The sequence below is a fragment of the Amphibalanus amphitrite genome, unplaced genomic scaffold (assembly GCF_019059575.1).
Source record: "Amphibalanus amphitrite isolate SeventyFive unplaced genomic scaffold, NRLGWU_Aamphi_draft 001032F_arrow, whole genome shotgun sequence".
In the NCBI taxonomy this organism is placed as follows: Eukaryota; Metazoa; Arthropoda; class Thecostraca; order Balanomorpha; family Balanidae; genus Amphibalanus; species Amphibalanus amphitrite.
Genome location: NW_024882526.1, coordinates 122548 through 149983, shown reverse-complemented (window position 1 = coordinate 149983; position 27436 = coordinate 122548). Strand labels below are relative to the sequence as shown.

The following is a 27436-nucleotide window of genomic DNA, read 5'->3' as shown; positions in this document are numbered from 1 at the left end:
ATTTGTCGACTGACCTCGCACACGACCGTCCAGTCACATGGCTCGGACACGACTCCCCCTCCGTCCCGGCCGACGCGTCAGCATGGCCCCGAAACTGGCACAAATGGCCGCCGGGACCGCTCCGACGCCAGATGGGCCCCTCCGTCCACACCGGAGGGGACGGGGCAGACGGCGGCCGGCCGACGCTCCCCGCGGCGCCGTGGCGACAGACTCCTACACTCAATTCTCACACTACAGTTTGCTAAAGAAGAGGTACCGGTACTGGCATTGCAGAATCAGCAAGACGAAATATGGTGTTTTGATGTAGGGGTAGGGTCAATATTTTTTCTCTCCCTCTCTCTCTCTCTCTCTCTCTCTCTCTCTCTCTCTCTCTCTCTCTCAGTGTAGAGTCCATGAGCTATGGGTGAGCCTTCCACGTCATGATTGCATTGGGTACCTGAGTTGTTTTTTTATTTATTTGATGTGCACATAAGTTGAACGAATCAGCTAGTCTGTACCATGGATTAGAGACAAGGTATCTCTTATCCATATCTGTACCTTGTGCGCCATCAATTGTGCCCAATGTGCGCTATTTCCATTACCCTACATCAATGTCGTCACACAATAATGCGAGCACTTATTACGAAGTCTTGACAGAAGCGCATCTCGCATAGCGTCTTCAGAATGCCAGGCATTGAAAGGCGTATCGATTAGCTGAGTCAGCATATGCATAAACTTACAGTCACCTTCTGAATGAATAGGTGGGGTCGATGCCAATGCATGTAAGCTACCTTATATACGTTGAACAGCAAGCCAGCGGCAACAGGGTCAACAGGGTCAGACCCTAGTTTATGACCCCTATGCTATGAATTCACTCGACGCTGTAATGTTCGCTGACCATCCCTCCAGGTTCGATGCCCTAGCGTTTCTCCACCTTGATCCAGATGGAGTAGAAATCTGCGAGTAACGACAGCCCCGGCTTTACTTCCAGCCGCGACTTGCTGCAGGTGGACACGCGGTAGCGCTTCAGGAAGCTGGCGAGGATGTACTTGACTTCCAGCGTGGCCAGCCGGGTGCCCAGGCAGGCGCGCGGCCCCAACCCGAACGGCATCCAGTGGTACTGGCCCAGCTTGCGGCCGCCGTCGGCGAGCCACCGGTCCGGCTGGAAACTCTCCGGCTCCGGAAACTCGCCCGGGTCCATCTGGAGGGTGCTCGCCGAGATGACCACGTTGGTGCCAGCCGGGATCCGCACGCCGTCGCGCTCCCAGTCGCGCGTGCACGTCCGGATGTGACGCGGGATGAAGGGCGTCAGGCGCAGCGCCTCGTACATGACGGCCTCGAGCAGCGGCAGCCGCTGCGCCGACTCGTACGTCAGCTCCTCCTCGTCCTCGACCTCGCAGACGACGCGCTCCATGATGTCCGGGTACCGCACGAGGTAGTAGGTGCAGAAGGAAAGCACGGCTGCCGTGGTGCCGTAGCTGGCCATCAGCAGCTCGGCGCCCTGCGTCACGATGATGTCCTCGGTGATGTTCAGGTCGCGGAACTCCTTGGTCGGCACCTTGTTGTCGATGGCGTCAACCATGATGTCCACGATGTCACCCTTACTGCCACCGCTTATACGACGCTCTTTTATGGACTTTCTCATCACTTCGTTCATGAACTTAAAAGCGGGGACAATCATTTCAAATTCGCTGCCGGGCTTGAAGATCAGTCTAAAAGCAGCCTTCCAAGCAGGGGTTTCGTAATCACCAGCTGTGAAAATGTTCACATGCTGTAGGAATGGGTTTGACTTGTCCTCCATTGGAATTTTTATGCCGAACGAAAACTGCGACATTGCATCCAGAACTATGGGGCCAAAGAGTTCGTCTTGAATTACAAGTTCATTTTCTTTCTCTAGTTTAGCGTCCAGGCGTTTAAAGCCGTCTTCAGTGCATTTCTTTACGGTGGTCATCATGGCTTTCAGTTTGGAGCCCGAGGAGACGGTTTTTGAAAACAGGCTGCGGACTTGCTTCCATTGTTCACCTTTCAAGAAGTCCAGCATGTCCCGTGCGTATTCGTAGTCCATCATTGAGACTGGTCGATCCTGGAAGTACTCAAAGTCCTTGATCATGACACACTTGGCCAGTTCGACACTTGCGACGTACACATAGGGAACCAAGCCGTCATACTGGCCCCACACTGCCCCGAATCGCTTGGCGTTGCGTTGGTCCTCTACTGCAGTGTACTTGGTCCAAGGCGTCAGGTAACTCCCCACGAACGGGTAGGGCTTGATGACGGGAATGCCGAGTTTCTCCAGCGTGCCGTGGGTCCGAGTGCCGTGCCGGTAGATCAGAAACAGCACCAGCACCACCAGAGACAGCACCAGAAGCACCACAGTCTCCATGGCGGCGGTAGGGAGGCACAGACCTCAGCGCGGCAGTCTCGGACCGGCCACCGCCCTCCCAGCACTGAGCGGCGGCGCAGCGCACATCGACACGACCTTGGCCGGTCCTGCGCCGGCGTCCGCCCCCCCCCCCCCCCCCACCGTCCCCCCGTCCATCAGCAACTGCCGTCGAAGGTCAGTTTATCTTTGGCCAAGTGGCTCATGGCGGCCGCTCCTTTGACCCCAGCTGTGAATGACAGCATTTATAGAAGGAGGGGTCTTGTATCATTGCCACTGTCACCATGAATCAGCTAAAATTTGTCATAATATACGGCTCACATCTGCACACTATAACGGTGCATGCTGTGTCCGCTTAGAGCACTTAAGTCGGTGTCGGTAATCTAGATCCGCAGCAATAACATTTTGGTACTACTATGAAGGTATGTCGATGTGCAAAGGAGCGGCAAAACAGCTTACCAAGCAGGTCCCAGAACGGCAGTATGACGGATGGGCGATGGCCATTTGCTTGGATAGTCTTCATCAGCAATCGACCCAGAACGGGAGAGGGGGAGCGCATGGAGGCTGGCATAGTGCCGAGAGAGAGAGAGAGAGAGAGAAAGAGAGAAGGAGAGGGAGAGAGAGAGAGAGAGGGAGGAGGGAGAGAGATAGAGAGGGAGAAAGAGAGAAAGAGAGAAAGAGAGAAAGAGAGAGAGAGAGGGAGAGAGAGAGAGAGGAGAGAGAGAGAGAGAGAGAGAGAGAGAGAGAGAGAGAGAGAGAGAGAGAGAGAGAGAGAGAGAGAGAAGTGTGGCGGTGGTGCAAGTATTAAAACCGACTAAAATAAATAGGAAAGGAGCTTATTTATATTGCGCCGGCCAGGCTAGTCATGAAAAAGAAAAGGGTAAGTGTACCGAGTGCTATGAACAGCCCTGTATATGGTTAGACTCTGTGTGATATCTCTTCTCGACTAGTCCTGAAACTCGAACTGTAGGTACCTACCTAACGGTCGTGGAACCGAGTGGAGAGGCAAACACATCACGAACAACGTATCAGATGACCGTCGAACAACATAAACACTCAGTACTTTATTTTAGGGGCTTTCACACGGTTGCATGATCTGGCATGATCAAGCAATTAACAATGACAGAACCTATAACACATTGTATTCGCCCTGACGACTGACGGAGCTCAGTCGTGAAATGACGATGGGAATGTAAGCTCCGCAGTGCGCTGCGCTGGGTTTGGTATTTGCTGACGGGCGGGATCGATCATTTAGCACTGCTGAAAGTCTTGCCATCACTGGAGAGTGTCCCGCGGCCATGTCGCCCCCAGCGGGCCGCTCTCGGCCACCCAGATCGGCCTCCGCGGGGTGTAGGCCGCCCGCGGGTCGCCGCTGCTGGCCAAGCGCGCCACGTGCTCCAGCCCCTCCACCACGTACCCCAGCACGTGGGTGAAGCTGTAGCTGCGTAGGTGGATGAAGAACTGGGGTCCGACTAGCCACCCTCCTCCCCGGGGAGGAAGTCGGGCCGCTCCGCCGTCACCCCCGCTGTCGGTGGCGTCCTCGTCGTCCGCGGAGGCGCCGAGCCGCGCGCTGAGGAGTTCGACGGCTCCCGGACGTGTCTCAAGTCGTGTCTCGTGAGACTCGGCCAGCCGGGCGCACACGGCCGAAGCCTGGCCGGCGGCGGCAGAGTCCACAGGCCCGGCCTGGAGCCACCAGCCGGGCACGCAACGGAGGACGGGCGCGCCGCGGTACGGACCCGCGCAGCCGGCGGCGAACAGCGCGGCCAGCCGCGGCGCCACCTCCGGCCGAGTCTCCACGACCACGGCGCCACCGACCGTGCCGCCATCTGTGGAGAACCGCAGCAGAAAGCGCGGCCGTGTCGGAGCCGGCAGAGGCGCTGATATCGCCGTCTTGGGCAGCCGCGCGGGAAGGCTTCCGCTGCGACGCAGCCGCGTGCATGCGAACACGACCGCCCTGGCCAGGCTGCGGCGGGGCGATACTCGCACGACGCTGGTGCCATCCAGTGGCGTCGCGGCTCTCCTGCCATCTGGCGGCGACACAGCTCTGCTGCCTTCGTCATCCAGAGAGAATGCGACTTTTCTGACATCTTCGGGTACCGGGGCGCCGTCGCTGACCATCTTCACCAGCGAGGGAGCGCTGCTACTGTCCCCTATCGGAGAAACAGAGCGTCTGCCTTCCAGCGAGGGCGCCGCGCTATTGTTGCCATCTGGTGGCGACACGGTAATGCTCGTGACTAGCATATTGTTCTGCGGGGTCACCGCTCCGCTTCGTGGAGATGTAGATCTGGACACCGCACACGGCTCATTGTCGTACTTTTCGCAGCAGTGCTCACACTGTTCCTCAACATCAGCCAATATTTGGCCGATTTCCTCTCGTCTCTCATCCCTCATCGGTACGCTGAGCTCGACTTCTACCCAGCCAATGACCTGTCTGATGGCATCCTCTTCACTCTCTTCCTCCAACGCCTTCATTTTGGCAGCCAAGGAAGCGACGTGGTCCTGCGCAGCTCTGAGCTCGGAGGCTATTTTCCCGATTCGGTCCGCTTTCAGACTTTGATACCGGGTCAAATTTTGTCTGAGTGCATTGAGGCGCTCGAGCAAGTCTGCGTTTGGCGAGGTTCCCGAGTTAGCCATCCTTGTCGGGTTTCTCTCGCCGACACTGAGACTCACAGGGGGAGAGCCAGGAGACGTCTCCTGGGTGGCCGTGAAGGGTTTTAGACAGGGCCTTCCGCGCCATAGATGTCGCCCTGCGCTGGGATCGTCTCCGTTCTGCCGTGGTGTTGCTGGCATTGTTTGGACGCACAGCTGTGGGCCGGGGTGGTCCTTCAGAGGAGAACCACTAACAGTCGATGTGGCCGCTTTCCAGCCCGTCAGTGCCGTGGGATCAGAAGTATTCGATGATAGACTAGTTCTTGGCGAGGCTGTAGACGTCTTTGCAACAGTCCATCCCTAGACACATAGTAGGCTGGCGGAGAGCGTGCTTTCCATCTCGGCACGTGAGCCTGCCGGCAGAGGGGCACCAATAAAAGTAAGACGCACTATACATTACGGGGATAGCTTAGTGGTGAAGGGTTTCTCATTTGCTCCAAAACTATCTTAAGTGATTTTACAACTAGAAATTCAACTGAAGTCATCTAAAGTTAATGACCTTGATTTGACCTTATAGCGCCCTTGACAGTGTGACCGTCCAGGGATGACATCCGTGATGCCGAACGCTCAAGTGAGGGATATTATCCCGCGGATGATTCTCCCCTAAACGAGGCATATCGAACGTAGGTTGTTACCAATAATTTTCCGACCGAGAATATCCAAAGGATAACATTTTCCGGATGCCGAACGCACGCAAAGTACCTGCAATTCCGTCGTGAAAACGGCTATTCTGAATCGTAAGTTACGCTTCCAGATATAAGCTGCTCAATTTCTATGTTACTATAATATATAATCGCATGAGGTTGAGAATGCTCTAAACGCAAATTCAAGCTAGCGGCTTTGATGTTACCGCAAGCGGCAGGTTGTTTGTTGAAAACTGATGCCTATCTATTACCTAGGTGGTTGGTGATTTAGTTATAGGTGCCAATTTAATACAAAACTGGAATGCATTTTATTGATCCTGCTTTTTTACTAAATATCGGTGTCAGCAATTAATTACATTCATTACGTGCACAGACAGTTCATTCTTTCATTTCTTGGCGAGATTTGTCTTCCAGCTTCCGACTTTTTCCTTCAATATAAACAATTACAAGACGATCCCTATAAAAGCGGACGAATGCCAATAAGAGCACTTTTAGTTTTATTGGACATGTTTTGACCTTTGCTGTAATGTGGCATTTGCCTCACAAAAACAGCAGCAAAGTGATACAGAAAACGGGCAAATTGATCACGTCCTTGATTGTTTTCCTTAGTAGTAAAAAAATACAGGGATGATAAACTTAGTCTGCAGGTGCATTGCGGAACCCACCTGTCTTTTGAACTCCAACTGCTCTTCCACCCCTCAAAAACAGCGGGAACAACTGGAGGACAGCGGAGGACACAGGAGGATAGCTGAGAGGACACTGGAGGACAGCGAGAGGACACTGAAGGAAGTGGAGGACACTGAAGGACAGCGAGATGACATTGGGGACAGTGGGAGGACACTAGAGGACACTGGGGACAGCGAGATGACACTGAGGACAGCGGAGGACGACACAGAAGGACAGCGGAGGACACTGGGGAGAGCTGAGAGGACACCGGAGGACAGCTGAGGACACTGAAGGACAGTGGTGGACAGCAGAGGACACTGGGAAGTGGGAACACTGGGGGCGAACTGCTCCCAGCTGCACGACACCCACGGTAGTCCCTCGGGCGTCGAGCCGGTGAAGCCCCTACACCACGACCTATACGGCGCAGTAAAAGGATTGGGAAGCCAAATAGTGATCTGTGAACTGGAGAGTTTGCCAGCACCAGCTGACTAAACCGAACGAAGCGATGATGCCGACAAAATATGTATAAAAGCATGTCATTCCGGATAAAACTTTAGCTCTGGTGTGCTTGGAATAGCATGCGAATTGAGACATCATCGTTGCTGAGGTAGGTAATGATGATGAAGAGATAGTGTTCTGAAAAAGTTTTGGTCATTTGCTGAGTTGCCCTTTTTAAATTTTCCATTAAAATTTTACGTTTCTAATTTACCTTTGTAATTTGATTTATCTAAGTTTTCCGTTTGTTTATTTGTGCGAATATGTTACGAATTTATTTACGAAATAATAGAAGTAAGGAATTCATACACATCGCTACAACGCATGGAGAGAACATCGTATAGATCCATCAAAGGTCAACTGACATCGACATATTTCCATTTTGATAATGTTATTCAGCATTCATACAATACAATGTCTTATGCAACTTTGTCTAATTGATTATACCTAATGGTTATCCATAGCACTAGGTCTACCATTAGCCAGTCTGAAAGCATGCACGAAGCCAGCCGTCTGCCCTTACGCCGTGCGAGCCAGCCGTTCCGCATGTGGCAGCGCTGGTTCGTCAAACAGTCCACGAGGGTTGCTGTGATACCACCCATATCGATTGAGGAGTTTCGGCGCGCGGGGCGCGGGCTGTCCCCCGCGGGCACCGGGTGGGGGGGGGGGGACGGGGGCAGGGGGGCAGTGCGATTGTGGTACAGGCGTGAACACCGTATCGGCGCAAACGCCAGTGTTGGACGGACGCGCACGCGGGTGGTCTGGTGACGGTGCTGACCTGTCATTGGTGACGGTGCTTGGGCGTGTCACTGGTGACACTGGTGTCTGTGAAAGACCGGGGCACCACTCCCCGGTCTAATAATCTGGCTCGTAAGACCCGGAATCTGCAGCTGGCGCTCTGCAATCTCCGCGACTACCACTGTTCTTCACGTCACCGCTACGGATTTTCGTACGGACGCTGCTGATTTCCGTACGAAGTGAGATACATCCACGTGTTGCCAGCTCCGATCGGCGACCACCTGCATGATAACTGTTAACTGATAACCGAGCCTCTACCCATCGTGTATAACCTGTCTAAACACTGTGTGAAGGGGTGTTACACAGCCGGTACCTATCAGCGGCACAGCTGCCGCGTCAGAAAACAGAGCTCAGAAGTCAGGCTGCAACCACCCCAACGGACAGCTAGTGTCACTCGGCGGGTCCTCTTAGGCAGTCGTAGCGCTTCTGAGCCATTGAGAGGGTTGTCAGTGTGACGGCTTTGCCAATGTGAGAGAAGTTCGACCGACGTGAAGTCGGTGTAGCGGTTAGTGGCGAGAAGTGCATCTTCAGAGACCTCCGTCGCCGCAGAATTGGACTGGATGCTTGGATCTGACCGCTTGTTCCGTGCAGAGCAAGACGACGTCGTTACCTTTGCTCTGACATAAAAAAGTAACTCCAGAGCCAGGAGTCTTCCTGACCAAATGCAATCGTGCGCGGAGTGACCTGACGATGCAGTGAAAACGTCGGCACGCTGCATGTCGGAGGAAAAAGAACGCATTAACGTCCTGCCATTGTACTTCTCGTGCGCATAATCACAAGTTAAGTATATTTTAACAAACTCCAGCAGTGAAGAGGAAACGGGATCTGAAGTCAGCTGGTGGTCGGCTGTCGTCCCTGGTGAGCTAATAAATAAAGGACACCAACGAAACTGGTGGCAACACCGATGCTGATAAAAACAACCCGGTACATCGATCCTCTGCGAGGCTACAGCTTGACGAGCAGCTGTGCCATCCTCTGAACATTCGCTCATTCTCACCACGTTGTACATTGTTCAAGTCTGCCGGGTGTATGATGCGTAACATTGACGCAGCGTAATAGATCTTCGGCAAAAAGACAAGATGCGGATACACCCACGAAAGAAGCTTCTGCTGGCCTGCATCTTTACCGGCATATTTGTCTTCAAAGTCACAGTTTTTATCTACGGTAACTCACAGGTGAGACAGTGAGAGAAAGAGAGAGAGAGAGAGAGAGAGAGAGAGAGAGGGAGAGAGAGAGAGAGAGAGAGAGAGAGAGAGAGAGAGAGAGAGAGAGAGAGAGAGAGAGAGTTGGAGGGAAAGCAAATGGGAGAAAGAAGAGGAGAGTAGTTTGGTGTGGTTTCTCTTCAGAAATATTCAGAATAACATATCGATGAGTCGAGTCTGAAGTTCCTTTTCCCAGCACTCAGAGCCCTCACTCCCGTATCTGTTATAAGTAGTAATGATGTCAATTACGGAAAATCGGAATACCGATACCAAACCAAATACCAACCAAAACCACGAGGAAATACCGATAACCGAAACCAAACCGACTTAGGAAAATGAGGGAAATACCAACTTTTTTACCGATTTCTTAGCCTCTTATACTTTAGTGAGGGCTCATGATACCAACAAAATACCAAACACATTACGAGTCAAATACCAAATACCAAGTTGGTATCGGTTTGGTATCGGTACCTATACCAAAAAGTTGGTATCCGATTGACGTCTCTAATAAATAGATAAGCATAACGTTTAAGTAATGTTTTAAAGCCCGGCCGGGTCAATGCTACAAATGACATCAACCCGGACGGGCCTGGGGGGTTAGCTCAACCACTGCATTCCGGGGGCGTTTTCGCCCCCCCCCCCTCCCATCGTCTAAGTGCGTAAATAAGGAAACTTCGGGAACCAAAGCGGTACCAACCGGAAGGTGTTTACCAGGCGATTCTAAGGCACCTAAAATGTTTGACCTCAGGTCGATTTTCAATGTCATAGGTCAACGTTAAAAGCAAAAATTGGCACATGTGTGCATGGTGATCTCAAAGTAAGTGTTTCAGAGGATTACATGATGCATAAGACCACCTGAAATGGGTGTGAAATGAACTGAAAAGAATCGGAGGATTTCGAATATGTGCTCAACATTCAACGTCAAAGTTGACCTCAAACCTTGCACTTTTCGTAACTATATCTTGTATCCTAAATTCAAAGATGTTTTGAAATGCTTCTTATCAGGCACCTGTTTGTGGTTCACATCTTATCATAAAAGGCTGCTCCAAAGTTAACCCGTGACCGCCTGGGGGGGGGGGGGGGTCAGATCCGACCCCCCTCCGTTTTTCTTGAATAACTCATGAACCGCTTACGCTATCAACTTGAAACTTGTCATACCTTCTCCCCCATCAATTTGACGTCTCCCGTGTAATTTTTAAGAAAAAATATCCATTTTTTTTAGATATATCGATTTTAGTGATGTAACTACATGGCATTTTCAGTCAAAAAGTGGTAAATGTTTAAAAAATCGCCAAAAATCAGGGTTTAACCTGCGACCGCCTGAGGGGGGTCGGATCCGACCCCCCCCCTCCGTTTTTCTTTAATAACTCATGAACCGCTTGCGCTACCAGTATAACGCCTTTTGTGGCGACTAACGGAGCGAGCGAGAGGGTGGGCCTTGCACGTGCGAAATTGCGAGGGGGTACCTCCAACTGACTTGTGCACGGCACCTTACTAACCGGTCTCTAGCGATGTGCCAAATTTGAGCACAATCGGCCCAGCCGTTCTCGAGATCTGGAAGCGGCACCCTGCACGTGCGCACGTGCAAAATGGGTCCCAACTGACTTGTGCACGGCACCCTACTAACTGCTCCGTAACCGTGTACCAAATTTGAGCGCAATCGGTCCAGCCGTTCTCGAGATCTGGAAACGACCCCTGCACGTGCGCACGTGCAGCAGCACCCCAACTCTGGCACATGGATATGTATTGCCTAGTGGGTGCCTACCTACATGCCAACTCTCAGCGCAATCGGCCCAGTAGTTACCGAGATATTGCAACAATTACAAAAGTGACACCTCTTCGTTTTGCACGTGGCACGTGCATAAGGGGTCACCCACATGCATCGGGAATAGTGCAATACTTGGTAGAAGGAATGAAGCTACCCTACAAAAATTACCGCATGTAAATCGGTCAAGTGGTTGCTGAGATATAAGCCTCGCAAAAGCGTGACCACGGCCGGCCGGCCGGCCGGCCGCTCATACTCAGAAATTTCCGTTAATCTAAGGAAAGACTACGCTCGCTTCGCTCGCTCCGTAATCAACTTGAAACTTGGCATACCTTCTCCCCCATCAATTTGATGTCTCCTGTGCAATTTTCAAGAAAAAAATTTTTCAACAATTTTTTGAGATATAGCGATTTTAGTGATGTAACTACATGGCGTTTTCAGTCAAAAAATAGTAAATGTTTAAAAAATCGCCAAAAATCGAGGTTTTGAGGAAATTGCAAATTAAGGACATGAAAAGACGCAGCTCAACGAGTTCTTTAAAATGGCTATCTCGGATTTTCCATAAAATGCGTTTTTTACCTCTAAAAATTCAAAAAACTATATTTTTTGGAAAACAGCTAATAAAATCCAAAATTTTGAGAATTGTCAAAAAACCGGAATATATGTTATAGAGCTCTATTAGAACATTAGATGTCCCAAATTTCAGCTTTCTATCTTGATTTTTGACCCCCAAATTGTAAAAAAAATACCTCCAACATGCATAGGGCATGGTGACGTCATAAGCATTTTCGCGAATTAGAGGCACTTCTGAACATCGCATGTGAAAACAAATGGCACCACTAGATTCCTTGGACAAAGCTCGTCTAGAAAAGTGCATTTTATGTCAAAAATAAAAAGTTGAAAAATTGACTTTTTTTCTTACAGGGTTGGGCAGATAAATTGGGACAAATTTCAACTTCCTCTAAAACGACTATTTTTTAGTGATAAAGATAATTTTTGAACATAAATATAGGCTAATGAATACTTTTCCATGTTATGCAGGTTGCGTTGTAATTTTGAGTCGGCTGGTCACAGAACGTGGGCTTAAGCAAGCCACTATCAACTTCGTCCGCGCGCACATGCATGCCAATGCTCTAATTATGCACTATCAAATGGCTGAAAGTAGAATGTATCGAACAGACGTAACCGTTGGAGGAAGAGATGATATTGACTCATCCTTACATACTTATTGCATTGACACCGGCCGCTCCCCCGGTTTTCCAGGGGGGCTAAAAGGCAAAGTTCAGTTAAATCAGAGGATCCTCGCGAAAACAGTGGCGCGAGCTTACAACGAAGGTAGCCGCGCCATGAGAAAGCGATATACCCACACCTCAAACATGTACTCTTATGCATTGATGCATATCAACCTGTTAACATAGATGTTGAAGCAGCTGTGACGTTAAAAAGATTGTTTCCTCTTGAAGGGCTTGGAGAAGCGAGCAAGCACGTGCAGGTCTTTTTCGACGATGGTATCCCCATAACCGAACATATGAACAACCGCAAACACCATGAAACATCGCAACTAGCCCAGAAGACGTGATCTTAGTTCCAAAAAGCATGCAGCAGACATCGGTGATGGCATTCCACTCGGTGACTTCTGACGGTCACGTGTGGCCCCCTTATTTTACGGAATCGGGAGGGGGTTCGCCATTACAGCGTACCTAACCATTATTCCGGCAGTTTGAATCAACAAGATGGAAGAAGGCAACATCCTGCATGGAGTGATGCTCTTCGAGGAGTCAGCTCCCCGGCATACAGTAAATTAAATACAAAATCTCCTGAAACGGAGGATCCCGCAAACTGTACCCAAGGAAAAATGCCCCCTTCCTCATTAAACCTCAGCCCAAACAAGTTCTGGTTGCTGGGGCGTTTTTGCGGGTGAGTCTAACGAACGTCCCCATGTGACTGTGGTGAGCCTCAGCAGTGCCAGTTGGCTACAATTACGAGCCATTTCAGACGGGAGATCTCGCCGCGCGTGCGGCCAGTCCAGGCACCGATAAGGACTGATGCAGGTGGACCACGGTGACCATATTTGGTGATAAATGTGTAAAATTGGCGTGACAATATGTGATCCAAATTTTAAATGCCTATGTTTACAAATTTCAAAGCTACGGCGTTCTGAATGCAAATATGTATTTTGTCCCAATTTATCTGCCCAACCCTGTAGCCCTCGTTTAGTTATGTATGGTATAAACGATTTCTTATGCTATCAATGCACACTTATCACCAGCACAGTGACTTGGGGTCACATATAACCATTACCATCGGATTTGGCGTGAAAAATAAGCCATAAAACATGTGTTGCACGCCCATGTAGCAGAAAGTGAAAACCGTGACCTTTCGTGACCTGACCTGACCTTGACCCGTACTTAGTATGACCCCTATACGCACATGGTACCTTCACTAGGTCTTTGAGGTCATTTGTGGTGAGTTTCGAGCAGCAGCTATCGATTCCGCTGTCCGTAAGCCTAATCATGCAAAACCCCTGAATTTGACCTTTGACCTGACCTTGACCCGAAAGTTAACCTCAATCTTAAAATTTTAAGAGTGCTTTGGGAAGGTCTCGTAGAGACCTTTCGAACGCCGCCTCGCGGGGCTCGATACGACCATTGGTTCTCGAGATAACAGGGGGGGGGTCGGATCCGACCCCCCCAGGCTGTCGTGGGTACGGAAATAGCCCAGGCGGTGCCGGGTTAAGGTCACGGAAAAGTATGAATCCTTGCTGGAGGCTATTTCACTGATTCAAGTTAGTAATAAAAATTGAGACAAATTTGTTATCCGGAGGCTCTAAATGAATGCTTAGAGCAAAATGGATGCCAGATTCTTGATCAGAAGCTTGAAGAATCCATTAGGATAAGTACGACCATTGATCTGCCAAGGTCAACTAAAGGTCATTCGACGTCGCATAAGGTCAACATAAACCTGAATTTTTCCAAACAATTATGTTAGTCGACGGCTTGACAATACGAATGCGTTGGCACCACTGCCTATTTTTGTTGAAGGTAGGTATTAACCCGCGCCCGGCTGGGGGTCCTGGATTTCCACGCCCTGCTGGGGGGGGGGGTGTCTGAACACCCCCCCTTCTAACTCGGCTCCTGGGCCACGTAGCGATACGCGGAAGGCGGCGTTCGAAAGAGCGTCAAAAATAATGACGAAATCACTTCGGTCAATTTTTTGGTCAGGTCAAAGGTCAGGTCACCAGAGGTCATTGAAGGCAAAATTTCGCCGATTTCCAGGTCGAATGTCGACAATTTCCAAGATGCCAACGCATAACTCGGGAACCAATAGAGCTACAGCGCCGCGGAAAAGCGCATTCGATAGCCCTATTAACGCCCTTTCTGAGTAATTTCTCTCAGATTTGACCTAGCGTCAACGGTTTTGCCTGCAGGGGGCAAAAACTGCAAAAATAGCCGATTTTTTCGGAAACAGTTTTTCTGCAATAACTTTTGATCCAAGCCTTGCACGAGCTTACTTTTACCGGCATCGTGTTCCTCTCGTCAAGACGCATCGAATGAACTATAACTTGACCTTGAAAGGTCAACTTGAAAATTTGAACTCAGGTCAAGGTCATGACCTGACCTGAAAGGGTCATGTTGCATATCAGTCATCCGTATCGTCTAGCTGAACACATCTAATGCGTTTTCATCGCTCTAGCATGCCTCTATCAAAAGTTATTTGCGAAAAACTGTTCGATACCATTCGTGACCTAAGATGACCTCAGGGCATAAACAGGGGTCACGGACACCATTTTCATGTTCAGTGTGTCTAAACCACTTGTAATTCAGTGTTTGGGAGTGTTAACAACGTATTTCGTCCAAAAGAGGCGCATTTCAATTTTCTCCCTTTGACTTATAATGGGAAGGTCGCAAAATTGACCTGACCTTAGGTCATCGATATCAAAATTCTGAGATATACATTTTGTACGTGCTATTGCTCTTAGCAATCGCTGAAAGTTTCAAAGCGATCGGTCACTCGGTGTAGCTATGACAGACATTGAAACTTTTTATAAGGTGAGGTCACTTCAAGTGACCTGGTGACCTGACCTTGAATGACCTTGGTCTGAAATTTTCACAACATGTGTAGAATTAATGTATGATAAGGTGTACCAAAAACGGCGGCGCTCCGCGCCGCCGTTTTTGAGATATTTGCGAAAAACCACAAGGGGGGGTGTTCAAACACCCCCCCAGCAGGGCGCGGGTTAAAAAAAACAGCTCGGGGTCGTTGACCTGACCTATCTTAGGTCACCAAAATTAAATTTTGTATTTTTTCCTATGTCAAAAGCTACACAAATGTGCTCGTACTTTGTCTTTACCTATAAAACTTACTTCTAATTTGCCAGCGGCCCTGAATTAGACACCCCATTGTCCCGTACCTGGACGAACAAAGTATATTGAACACTGACTAACTAGTTATATTGACTAAGCTACAATCCCCCTGCTGAATCCTGATCATCAAGGATCACTATGAGCACCACCGCTAGCTTCTGCACAGGGAGGGTGCACCTTGTCCAGGGCTTCCGACTCGCACTGCGTCCCCATCACGGTACGGTGCAGATCGTGACGGACAATTTCGACCCGCCCTCCTCCCAGTTCCCGACAGTTGGGCGAACTCGGTCGCGCGCAGGATAGGTGCACGCAACACTTGTATTGTATTGTATTGTATTGTATTGTATTGTATTGTATTACCGTCATGGACAATCCACACGGGGCGTGGCGATTACAGTCCAGAGTCTGACTTCCTGAGGATGACGCCGTCGATGCACCATCATGAGGGGAAGCATTGTACACCTGTGCAGCCCGGGACGCAGGGCACTGGGTGCGACCAGCGATGACCTTCACCGACTGGTGGTTCCGCTCCACAATCGAGTTCCCAGTTGGCCGGTGCACGGCTCTGAAGCGCAGCTAACCCCCCATCGCGCAGTTAGCACTGCAAATTCCCGGCTACGGAATGAAGTGCCGTTTTCCGTCAGCAGTTCGACTGCGGGAGCCATGCGCTCTAAAAATATCTACATACTGCAGTTGCGCCGTCACATTGCCTTAGTCCGACCCGCGCAGTGGGCGCCACACGCAACACCGCGACGGATCGCAATCGGTGACAGATAAGCACTTACGACTGATCGCGGTAGTGTGTATAATCTCAATGGCGAGTCTGATCAAGTCTCCCTCACTTCCACAGCTCCCCGCCATGCCACTTAATGGGTGCCGGGTCCTTTGCGTGGCGCACATCACAGTTTGAAACCGCACTGTGCACCTGGTTCCGCGTGATATTCGGCGAAATGTTACGGCGGGCAAAGTACAGAGTTCGCCGATCACCGGGGTGTCCCGCTCTGGCGTGCAGGTCGCTGATGGCCGACGAATCGTCTGTGGCAGCAATGTCACCCACAATACCATCGGCATCATCGCTGCCAGCGTCAACCTCCGCATCAGTCGCTGGCTCAGTGACACATGAGGTCACAACTTGACCTCCGCATCAGTCGCGGGCTCGACCGCCGCTGCCGCGACTGCGGGCTCACATTCAGGCTCGCATGCACCCGCGTCTCCGCGTAACCACTGCGCTGGCACCCGTGTCAGCCACCGGCGTGGCTGCCCGTCATAAGGTGTCACCGTGTTGCCTAGTGAGCCTTCCACGGTCGATAACGAGCACATGCTGTAAGGAACGGTGCAATTCCAACACAAGGGAGGGTATTGAAATATGACCCCACTTCAGGGACCGCAGCGTCGCCAACAGCGCTCAGTGATTTTAGTAGCTATACGGGCGTTCATGTTATTGTTACGTGCACATTGGTATGTTTAGTGACTATTTAGTGGTATTGTTATTGCATTGTAAAGCTAACGTTATACAATTCTAAACATGAATTTAATCCAAACATGAGCCACCTCTTCAGCCTCGATTTGGTATCGAATTTGTATTGATTTTGCTCGGATTCATAATGGATGTGTAACCCATTTAAATGTTGTCAGGCTTGTTGCATGACAGGGATTTGGTGAGGCTCGAGTTTTCTCGTGTTTGGTGAGGATATCTAATGTCAGGTCCTTCAGGGTCCACACTGTGCACCTGCAGGCAGTACTCGAATCGGCATCTTACGCCACCCTTGATGTTTATCCAGTATATACGACGGTTGAGATGGTTACAACGTAGCGGACTCCACTGCCTCAAAGCAACCAGTGTGTTGCGACAGCTATTGCCACACTGGACCGCCCGCCACAGTACGACCGGTAGCAATTACCCACTAAATTGGCGCCGATAAGCTATCTCATAGTAGCTCAGCTCTCCAGAGGTCACTATCGCCATCGGCCAACTTTTTTTGCGAGGTCACATAAAAATAATAATAATAAACGAATACTTTGCGGGGTAGCGGGCAATAGTAAAAAATGTTGCATGATGTCCGAGGCGTAGCCGAGGGCAATTGAGGTTTTTTTCCCACAGTAGCGGCGGAACACGTTCAATTAAGAGGGGAGGGGGGCACTGCCGACTTTTGGCCCCATTCTTTCCATGCAACGCCCATAGGGCTAATGTTAATTAAAATGACAAAAGTCAAAGGGGGGGGGGCACGGTGCCCCGTTGCCCTCCACGTTCCGCCGCCTATGTTTGTCCGTCTCGCTGGGGTAGGTAATTGATTTCCGAGTTTCCGAGTAATTGAATTTCCGAACATTTAACACCCCGCCCCCCCCCCCCCGTTCTAACTGGTGAGTGACGAAACGTGGCAGCAACTGCAACTGCCGTCTGCTGGGTAAATATATTACACAAAATACAAATACAAGTATTATCCTATCTCAAAAATATGATCTCGTTGAGTAATGGTAACTTTGTATAATCATCTTGTTTATTATCTATAGATTTTCCTGGGTCCTTTTTTCTCCAAACTCCACGTCTTCACCCGTCTAGCTTTCTGACTGACTCCTTCCTTTTTTGGCAGGATGAGCCCCAGTTCATCACTCCCCCGGCAATTTTAGTATCGGGAGGGCGGAGCCGCGTGCACGCTGTCAGGGTGGAGCCCGCGCCATCCCCTGAGAGGCAGAGCAGAGGGGCCGTGCTGGCGGCGCGAGCGCTGCCCAGCGGTCAACTGCCGGCTGATGAGGCCGTGCGACCCTATCTGGGGCTGCGCAGCACGTGGCAGAACGTTACATACTCGGTGGTGAGTTGGTGACGTCACTTAGACTGGTGCAGAGCGTCACCTACTCTGTAGTGAGGGTCGTGCATCCTCTATGGCACGTCATCTGCTTATCTATAGGGCATCAGCACATATTTCGACTGAAAAAAGACATAAAAAAGATGCATTTTTCGTTGCAAAATTTTTGAAGTGCAGGAGGGACGCATTGAGTTAAAGTTGTACCTAAATGACAATACTTTGTCGAAGAGTGTGGTGAAACTTGCAATAATTAACTGCACCCATTGTTGGACGACGTGATATGGATAACGTTTTACCTTGCTGGGCAAAGCCACGTCACTTCATTCACAGATATTGTGTGCTCTCTGCTCACCTACAGGGAAAGTTTTTCATATTCTCCGCCTACTTCGATAGGAGGCTGGATAAGAAGTTCGTACGTATTATCGCCACGGGTCGGCTACGTCTTCCCCGTACAATCCGCGCGCTGCAGTGCGTCCTGCACTACAGCGACGGCTCGAAGGTGAGGGACTTCACATGTGTGGGGACCGAGTCGCCTCCTGCGAGGGAACCCGCTTGATATATCACAGTGACTCAAAACGGTAGTTCCCCCGCCGGTTCATATAAATATGCCAATCACAGTATCTGTTTGTTCTTTGTAGTGCTGCATCGCGCGCTTTTATTTATTTACAAAATAAGTATAATGTTCTAGAACAAGCAACTGAATTACATTTCCATCTAACTTGATTTTGTGGATCGATGGGTTCATTGATCTGAATTGAATTGGAATCGTACTGAGGTGAATCACCGACACGTTGATATTGATTTATCTTTCAAGGATAAATAAATTCAATGGAATGCAATCAGTGATCTAAGCGATACAGTTGATAGACGGTAGACACAAGACAGACTGTAGACTTATTCAATGCTGCCTTCTTCGTTCCTTTACAGGCAATTTTTATAAAAGCGAAATGTGTTTCAATGCTCCTCTAGCTGCAAAAAAAAAACTGAGTGGGCCTGATTAGCCCGCGCCCCAGTGGCGGTCTCAGCCAACTTCGCCCTAGTGGGGGGGGGGGGGGGGCATATGTTACCACCCACCTCTAACTAAAAAATTTAGAGGGCTAGAAAGACGCGGTAAAAAACAGTCGATAGCTCTCAATGCGTACGTTTGGAAGCATTCCGGTCATTTTTCATCTTAGAGCAATATTGGGGTCACTGCAGGTCATCAAAGGTCAATATTTGCCAAATGTCATTACATTTTTCAGAAAACATGCATTTATCTCAGGAACTTTGCTAGCTAGAAAAACGCATGGAAAAGCTATCGATAGCTTTTGAATTCTTCTTTTGATAAGGTCAAATTGACCTCAGGTCAACGGTACAGCCTCCAGAGGGCAAAAACCTAAAAAATATCTGTTTTTACGAAAAGTGTTTTTCGACAATAACTTTTGAATAAAAAAGCCACGGCGTTTCTATTGCCAGAATCGTGTTCCTCTCGCCGAGACGCGTCGAATGAACCATAAGTTGACCTTGAAAGGTCAACTTGAAAATTTGACCTAAGGTCAAGGTCATGACCTGACCGGAAAAGGTCATGTTGCATATCAGTCGATGCGTCTCAACAAGGCAAACACACTGAGGCCATCCCCAGCGTCCTATCTCTTTCCAATCGAGAGTTATTGGCAAAAATCTGTTTTGTAGCCTCAAATGACCTCGGATGACCTTTCTAGAGGCTATCAGCAAAAAAGACACTTTGGTCGTCACGGGTGGACCAAAATCATTGTGATTCTGAAATAATTGGACTGTTCCTATGCGTACACACGGATCTAGAGGCATTTTCATTTTTCTCCATTGACTTACAATGGTAAGGTCACGCCACTGGCCTGACCTTAGGTCACGGATATAAAAAATCCGAGATATTCAAATTGTAGGCGCCCATAACATCATGCAATCCACCAAGTTTAAAACCTTTCTAACAAACACTGCAGGCTGGACATGATTGCAAACTTTTTTAGGCTTGGTCAGTTAACTTGACCTGGTGACCTGACCTGACATGACCTGGGGTTAAAAATTTCACACGTTGTCTAAAATTGACGTACAAAAAGCTATTCCAAGCGGCGCGGCGCTACGGGCCGCGGTTTTTTATTCACACGCAAAAAACGCGACAGGGTGGTAGCATATGCCCCCCCCCCGCCCCCACTGGGGCGAAGGTTAGCTCCTTACAGCCGTGAGGGCAGTGGATAGTAGTTCAAGGAGAGATGAGGTAGATGTGCCGTCTCTCTCTCTCTTAAGTTTAGATTGTCAGCCGTCTCAGGACATTCAACAGTCTGTTCTGTCTCGGCAGATCACATTCCCTGTTCTCTCTTGGCACATAATTTTATAGGTAGGCGTCCGTTTCTCGCACTGTCCCTGGACCCGAGACAGTAGATAGGCTACTCTTGGTAGATAACGTCTATTTTTTTCTCGCCAGTGAACAGTCTGTTCTACATTTCGGCAACTGATGGTCAATTTTTTGTCTCGGCTGTTGACACTTTCCTCTCCGTCTGGGCAGGTTTGTTCTCTCTCCACTCAGGGCACGTTCTCTGCCTCAGAAGCTCACAAAATTACAGTGTCCTCCGTCTAAGCAGGCTACATGATCTGTTCTATCTCTCTCTTGGTAGGAGACGGTAACCGCCGAACACAAGGTGATCCGGGAGAACTGGGGCCTGGCCTACACGGCCCGGTTCGTGCTCTGTAACACCGACCGACTCCCGCTCAGGGTGTCACTGGTGGAGAAACTGGACGATCCCAACCCGGCCACGGTGAGTCTTTGGTTGTGGCATGACTCTTGTCAGTTACAAACAATCAGAGCTAGTCGCACCTACTGAAAGACCGTAGATCGAAAATAACGTGCACATACCAAATCAAAGAGCTCGGGTGAACCCTGTCCTTAACCCTCGCCCGCACATGCCATTTTCCCATCCTAGAACGCACATGGGGGGTGGTTGCCACCCCCCGCGCCATTTCGTTCCTGTTGGAGATAGATCTTAGCGGTAAAGACCAAAACGATTCTTTGGGAAGAGACGAATCCAATGATACCCAGTTTTACCTTCTCAGGTCAGTCATTGACCTTCCAGGTCAGGTCAAACTAAACAAATGTTGCTGTTTTGGGTCACCGTTGGATATCAAGTGCGCTGCTTATCATATACCGATGACGATGCCGTTTTCTGGTGTCAAGCCAGCTAGAACCTCTTTGTCACACTACCCGACCAGGTTTTTGCTGCTGAGGTCATTTCAGGTCAAGTTAGGTCAAGGTCAATTATATGTGTTTGTATGTCTGTGTGTGTCTGTGTGTATACTGATGTGTGCACCGATTGTTTATGTGTCCATATTACATGAAATCATGATCTGAGAAGCTTTTACCAAAAATGCAGTCAAAAAACTTCACAAAAAGTAAATTCCGCTTGCCTAAAACGCAATTATCTTAGATGACCTAGGTTGACCTTGACCCTGACCTTGACCTCTGTACATCGTCGAACAACATGTTCCATGATAGGTGGGAGGTAAGACTGGCAAAAAAGGCCGAAATCAAGGTGTCAAAAGCTCACAAGGCCCATAGCCAACGCAAGATGTTGAGAATTGGCCATTTGGGTCATGACATGCCCTGAAAAACAAGGTCATATCTCCGAAACCAAAAACCACAGAAACTTGAAATTTTCAGTGGACATCAAGAAAGGATAGAGGAGCAGCTATACGAAAAATCAGCCTTCTAGCTCTAATAATGTTGAGTGCAGAGCAGAAAGACTACCTGGGGGGGGGGGGGGGCAACCCCCCCATGTGCGGGCGAGGGTTAAAAGAACAGCTTTGTATTTACAAGTTCAAGTCACTTAACCCTCGCCCGTAAACGGTGTTTTGCCACCTTCGCCCATGCAGGGGGGGGTTGGTGCGATCCCCCCTGGCGTTTGAAAACGGAGCGTCGTAGAACTTAGCGGAAAAGACCAACGGATTGCTCTCAACGAAATCTCGCGATTGGTGGTATATTTTTTGGTCCTAGGTCAACATTTGACCTACTTATGACCGGTCAAAGGTCAAATTTTCGGAAAAAACTAACTTTTTCAGATTTCCGCGCCGATTGCGGCAAAACGGTAAGAGATATCGACTTGAAACCTTCACTATCGTGATCCTTGATCAATTCTCTATCGTTTGGTGTGTATTTCGAGGTCATAACTCTAAAAATGATGCGTTGGGAGCATCGGAAGTCTGCATGGTCATTTGTGCATTGGGTCACGTCAGGCGTGTGACGTCACTGACCTTACCCTGACCTAAAATGAACTACAAGAAACAACCGACGATGCCTGAAATGGATAGCAAATTCGAATTCAGGGCATCAAAATACCCCGAAAAGGCATACAAGTGCAAGAAGTCATTACAGGTCAACCGAGGTCACTGACCTTACCTTGACCTTTAGTAACCTTCAAAATGTCAACGGACATTGTGCCAATGTCAAATCAGCCAGTTGTGATTCTAAAACAATCCATCAGTGTGTCAGGTCAGTCGGCATTTATACCAATGTAAAGCAATGTCCAATTTAGCGTAAATCTGGCCGGAGGTTGTTCCCTTTATGACGTCATAACTCCGTGACCTGACATGACCTTTACAAAAAAAATACCAAAAGTTGCGCAAAGGATGCCCCAAAGGGTACTGAAAATTTGAGCAGGCTATCTGAAACGGTTCGGCGTGTAGCTAAGAAAAACCTCAGGGGGGGGGGTTACACCAACCCCCCCCCTACATGGGCGAGGGTTAACCGACAGAACATGATAAGCGCATTCTTTTATTCAGGCATACCTATCAAATTTAGATGTCCACCAAATGCACAGGTCCTACTTTTAAAAAAGCTAGCAGACCATTGCGTTGATGCTTGCTTTAAAAAGCTAAAATCTTTAAGATTTGATTAATATCATCAAAAATGATAAAACTAAAAATTTCCGCCAACTTCATTTCGGATTTCCCGCTCGTTCAAAATGCGTGTAGACGCCATCTCTCGGCGCTACCTTTCATCCAGTTTCCTGTGACCGCCACCAGGTGGCAGTGTCCGACCTGGACCCGTCTGTGGAGCGGCTGGGCAATTTCGCCGTGTGCGTCAAGCCGTTCCACTACCAGTTCAACCGTGCCGTGTGGCTGGTGGAGTTTATCGAGTTCCACCGGCTGCTGGGCGTCAACCACTTTGTGTTCTACAACCACACGGTTGGCACTGATGTGGAGAGGGTGCTGCGCTTCTACGAGAGCCGCGGCGTGGCCACCGTGATTCAGTGGGAGATGCAGCTCAGGTGAGGGGTGGGGGGGGGGGGGAGGGTGGATGGGTGGGAGAGGCCATACTCTCGGCAGGGGTGCACTTAAGCGTATTACTTCTGTTTATTTTTCCTTTTAAGGACATTGCTGGTAGGTACCACATAAGTAACGCGTCACGCCTTGCTTCCCTCCTTACATTTGACTTTGAGAGGTACGTACTTAAGATCCGCATATCGACATTTTTGATGAATTTTGCAATGCAAATGTAGGCAGTGCCCACGGTCCACGCACACAATGTCATGATAGTTAGCAAAAGCACCCCATCGGCCGCTCGCTGATCTGGTCCCGTTACCATCTGCCCTCTTTCCCCTCTCTCGCCAGGTCACAGAAGGAGATTCGGACCGAGAACATGTTCGCAGCGCTCAACGACTGCGTGTACCGCTCCATGTACCGGTACCGGTACGCGCTGCTCGTGGACGTAGACGAGTACATTGTACCGCGACAGCACCTCGGCTATGGGGATATGTTTGAGCTGCTGGATAGCCGGCGGCGAGCTAACTACGGCTCTTTTGTGTTCAAGGTAGGGAGAGAGAGAGAGAGAGAGAGAGAGAGAGAGAGAGAGAGAGAGAGAGAGAGAGAGAGAGAGAGAGAGAGAGAGAGAGAGAGAGAGGGAGGGAGGGAGGGAGGGAGGGAGGGGAGGGAGGGAGAGGGAGGGAGAGGGATGGAATGCATAGGTACCGAGCCACTTTAAGGCAGATTGATGAACATGGGTGAACTGATTGGAAGACATTAGACAACTTCCAACCTGTGCCGCTGAAGACCTGCTCTAAAATATCCTGCTTTTGTCTTTGCAGAACTGTTTCTTCTACCTATACTGGGAGAACGACACCGCAGTGGCGGAGCAGCTGCAGCTCTCTCAAGCCGGCGAGCGCCGCTTCCCCTACCTTATCACCCTGTTCAAGACGCGCCGCATGCGCGACCCGTTCCGCTTCTTCTCGCGCTCCAAGTACTTTGTGGCGCCCGAGCGGGCCGTGGAGGTGGGCAACCACCAGGTCTGGCAGCACGTGCCAGGTGAGAGCATCAGCAGCGTCGGCTGGTGGGGGGGGGGGGTCACCGGCGGTACAGCACCCACTCCGCACGGGGGGGGGGGGGGGCGGTGGCATCGGTCTGTGGGTGGTAGCGCTATACAGGGATAATTTATTGAATAACTTTTTACATCCAAAGCCTAATGTTATTTGTTAAACATACAGTAGAAGTTATCTCAGAAAGAAATAGGTATACCAAATGTATTTACATTTACCTACTCTTGTAAGTGAATGTTAACTCATTACTGCGACATCTTTTTTGCTAAATGGTGTGATGTCTAGTTTAGTTATAGACAGACGCTACGACTTCGGCCAGTATACGGCAATGGCCACTAGAACCGATGCACGGACGTTGTTAATAGGTCATGTACGTGGTCGCAGAGTCGTTAAACATTGACCTCGATCAATAGCAATTCCCGCGGTCCCCTGTCATTCCGCTGCTGACCGTGGAAAGCGGAACGTGTCCGTATCACTGTCCGATCTGATGGTAATGGCTCGGATATGAGCCGCGGGTGAACCCTGTCCCTCGTAAATAGTTTATAAGCAACCGCCGCGCTGGGGCGTGTTACCATAGACGCGAGTCATGAAACGTATCAATATGGGCTACTTTTGTTGTATTGTTGAGGATAGATCCTCTGTCATTTTTCTTTTCTGCTCTTCTTGAATGACTATATGTCAGCACTCAGCAGGCAGCCTCGTCTCATTCCTCAGTCATATCATGCTAAATTCCGTCTGATCCCTCTTAGCACAACATTCGTAAGCAACCGCCGTTGCCTCCCTGTCACATGGACATTGCAGCGCTGCCCCGCTGTCTTGTAGAATCGTTTTTCACATTCATTATTCGAGAATAAACTGTGCCGAAGGAATATTGCTAACATGTCTGTGAGTATCGGAATCGAACACATTCTTATTAGAAATGCTTCCTTTTTTCCTACAGCAGCAAAAATATTTTCACCATTACAGACCCATTGGATTCATAGTTGCCCGTCTAACCCCAAACTCAATGTCAGAAGTTCAGCACGATTTTTTTGCGTGGACAATTTGATGCAGACAAAGCAAATCCGCGGTAAATGAACACTGGTGGCAACTGGCTTATGAGTGTACCACAAGTGATTGCGAGTTTTTAACTCTATAGTGCTGCACACAAAAGCTTGCACAATACATTATTGATGTTCTCAATGAAATGAGTGTTTTAAAGAAATCAAAATAAAAGATTATTGACTGAACACAAATTCCCCAGACTTCAATGGTGGTGTGTAGTGGGAGAGGCAATTCTGGTCCTAATTTTTCTCGCTCGGAGCGCTATTGGTTTGGTCTGCAGAAGGGGTGCCCGTCTTACCTACCCTGACCGTCTTACCCCACTTTCCCCTATTTTCAGGTTTCAAAGCCATGTCCGTGGGAGAACACTATGGCTTAGTTCATCACTACCGAATATGTGAAATGGGAGGCTTCGAGTGCAAAAAGAAGCCGTCAGTGATTGACAGAACAACGCACAAATATCTTCGACAGCTAACTGGCCAAGTGCTCACGTTGTGCGCAGCCATCTTTGGCGATAGCTGTCCAGAGGCGCCGCCACTTGGGTCGCCATGGTAACGAGAAACAATGCAGCTTGGGTCTCCATGGCAACGCGACGCGCCACTCAGTGCAATGCAGTGCAGTGCCTGCAGTGCAGTGATCACTGGTCATCGAACATCGTGTGCTTTCTTGTGCCGTGGTGGTTGTGAGGCAGTGAAGAACGCCTTCTGTGTCACTGAGTGCGATCAAGCAATGACAGATAGGTATATGTAAGACCGATCCCATTTAGATAAAACGATATGCCTAGTTAGGTATAGTTGACTACAGAATGATGTTCCACTCCTCAGAAGCTATCAGTTGACCGGAGCGCTAAGTTGTGCCGTTTATCACGCAATTAAAAGCGTGTCAATTGTGAGCATTTACAAAGCTATAATTTGTGAACTCAGCCCGTGTGATGCGGCACAGCCTACCACTCCAGGCAAATAATTGCCTGTGAAAAGTGGAGCATCATTCTGTAGTCGACTATACATGCCAGAGAGAAAGGCAGACTGAGTTGTGCCATATCCATTGTCAGTTGATGACGACGCTCAAATTTGTTAAATTGTGTGGCTGCAGTTGTAGGACTCTTGCAGTGCATCGTACCATAAAGTTTGCCCTCGCTCGCCGAGAACCCATATAACTCCGCCAGGCGAGTAGGTAGGTAAGCAACTCTAAATGCGGGTATGCAGCAGTTCCCTCACCATTTATTCTTGTTTTTACTTAGCATTCAGATCAGCCGCACCAGTGCGGCCCTGCACATGTTTTTGGTGCACGTGTGAAAAACCCGATAACATTTATTGTGTGTTCACCGTTTAGTGTTCAATGCCTCACGCGAAGTGACCATGTACGACTGCCTTAGCGTCAACACTAATCTCGCTGTGATCTATTGTGCCTGTTTTCAAAAAGTGTTTGCGTGCAGGTCTGCGTGTATTGCCTTTCGTGCGAACATCTGACCTGCTACGACATGCCTGTTTCTGACTATACCGAGGACAAAAATAAACCAGTAGCAGTCAGTAGGCATCGTGCCCGGAAATACAATAACCTTCGGGGGTGCGCCGAAACCAACTGAATATCAGTTGAGAAGGGAGCCCGTTCGAACAGCATCTCATGAACTAGGTGAGATGGCCTGGCACCGTACCAAGCAGCTGCTCCTGTCAACATTAGAACTGCTGCAGCTATACGATAAAATGTTTTTTCGTGTCTTTCGTGTGACGGTATTGTCTTTCGTGCGGCAGTGTGTTCCATCTATTTGCCTGAAACTGCAGTCGCAATCGTTCAGATTTTACTGCTTTGCGTGGTTTAATGAGCCATTCTGTTCGTTGATTAAATAGCGTACCGTTTATTTCACTACAGTGTAATGCCTATACACAGTAGACACTAGAGATGTCAATCGGATACCGACTTTTTGGTATACCGATACCAAACCGATACCAACTTGGTATTTGGTATTTCAATCCTAATGTGTTTGGTATTTTGTTGGTATCATGAACCCTCACTAATGTATAAGAGGCTAAGAAATCGGTAAAAAGTTGGTATTTCCCTCATGTTCCCAAGTTGGTTTGGTTTCGGTATTTCTCCACGGTTTTGATTGGTATTTGGTTTGGTATCGGTATTCCGATTTTCCGTAACTGACATCACTAGCAGACACCATTCACCACGTTCACAAAACTATAGAGTAATAAATATCCCTAGATAATAGACACACGAGTCGCATAAACATCACTCAGAACTAAGAGACGTCAGGCATGAGATAGACCGATTGTCCCAGCCTACATCTATACCTACAACAGGGGCATTCCACGTCAAGTGGGAC

The 27436-nt window shown here is 49.2% G+C and overlaps 2 protein-coding genes across 2 annotated transcripts; one reads left to right on the top strand and one right to left on the bottom strand.

The window, feature by feature from the left end:
• Positions 1-440: 440 nt before the first annotated feature.
• LOC122369406 (cytochrome P450 3A41-like) lies at positions 441-2450 on the bottom strand. Its single transcript, XM_043344129.1, has one exon. It carries the CDS (start codon positions 2360-2362, stop codon positions 899-901), a length of 1464 nt encoding a protein of 487 aa, XP_043200064.1. The 5' UTR covers positions 2363-2450; the 3' UTR covers positions 441-898.
• Positions 2451-15444: 12994 nt separating this feature from the next.
• LOC122369400 lies at positions 15445-26636 on the top strand. Its single transcript, XM_043344122.1, has 8 exons — positions 15445-15489; positions 17534-17752; positions 18105-18245; positions 20377-20517; positions 22778-23022; positions 23366-23564; positions 23839-24055; positions 25448-26636. The coding sequence occupies exons 1-8, from the start codon at positions 15445-15447 to the stop codon at positions 25660-25662; spliced, it is 1422 nt and encodes a 473-aa protein (XP_043200057.1). The 3' UTR covers positions 25663-26636.
• Positions 26637-27436: the final 800 nt, after the last annotated feature.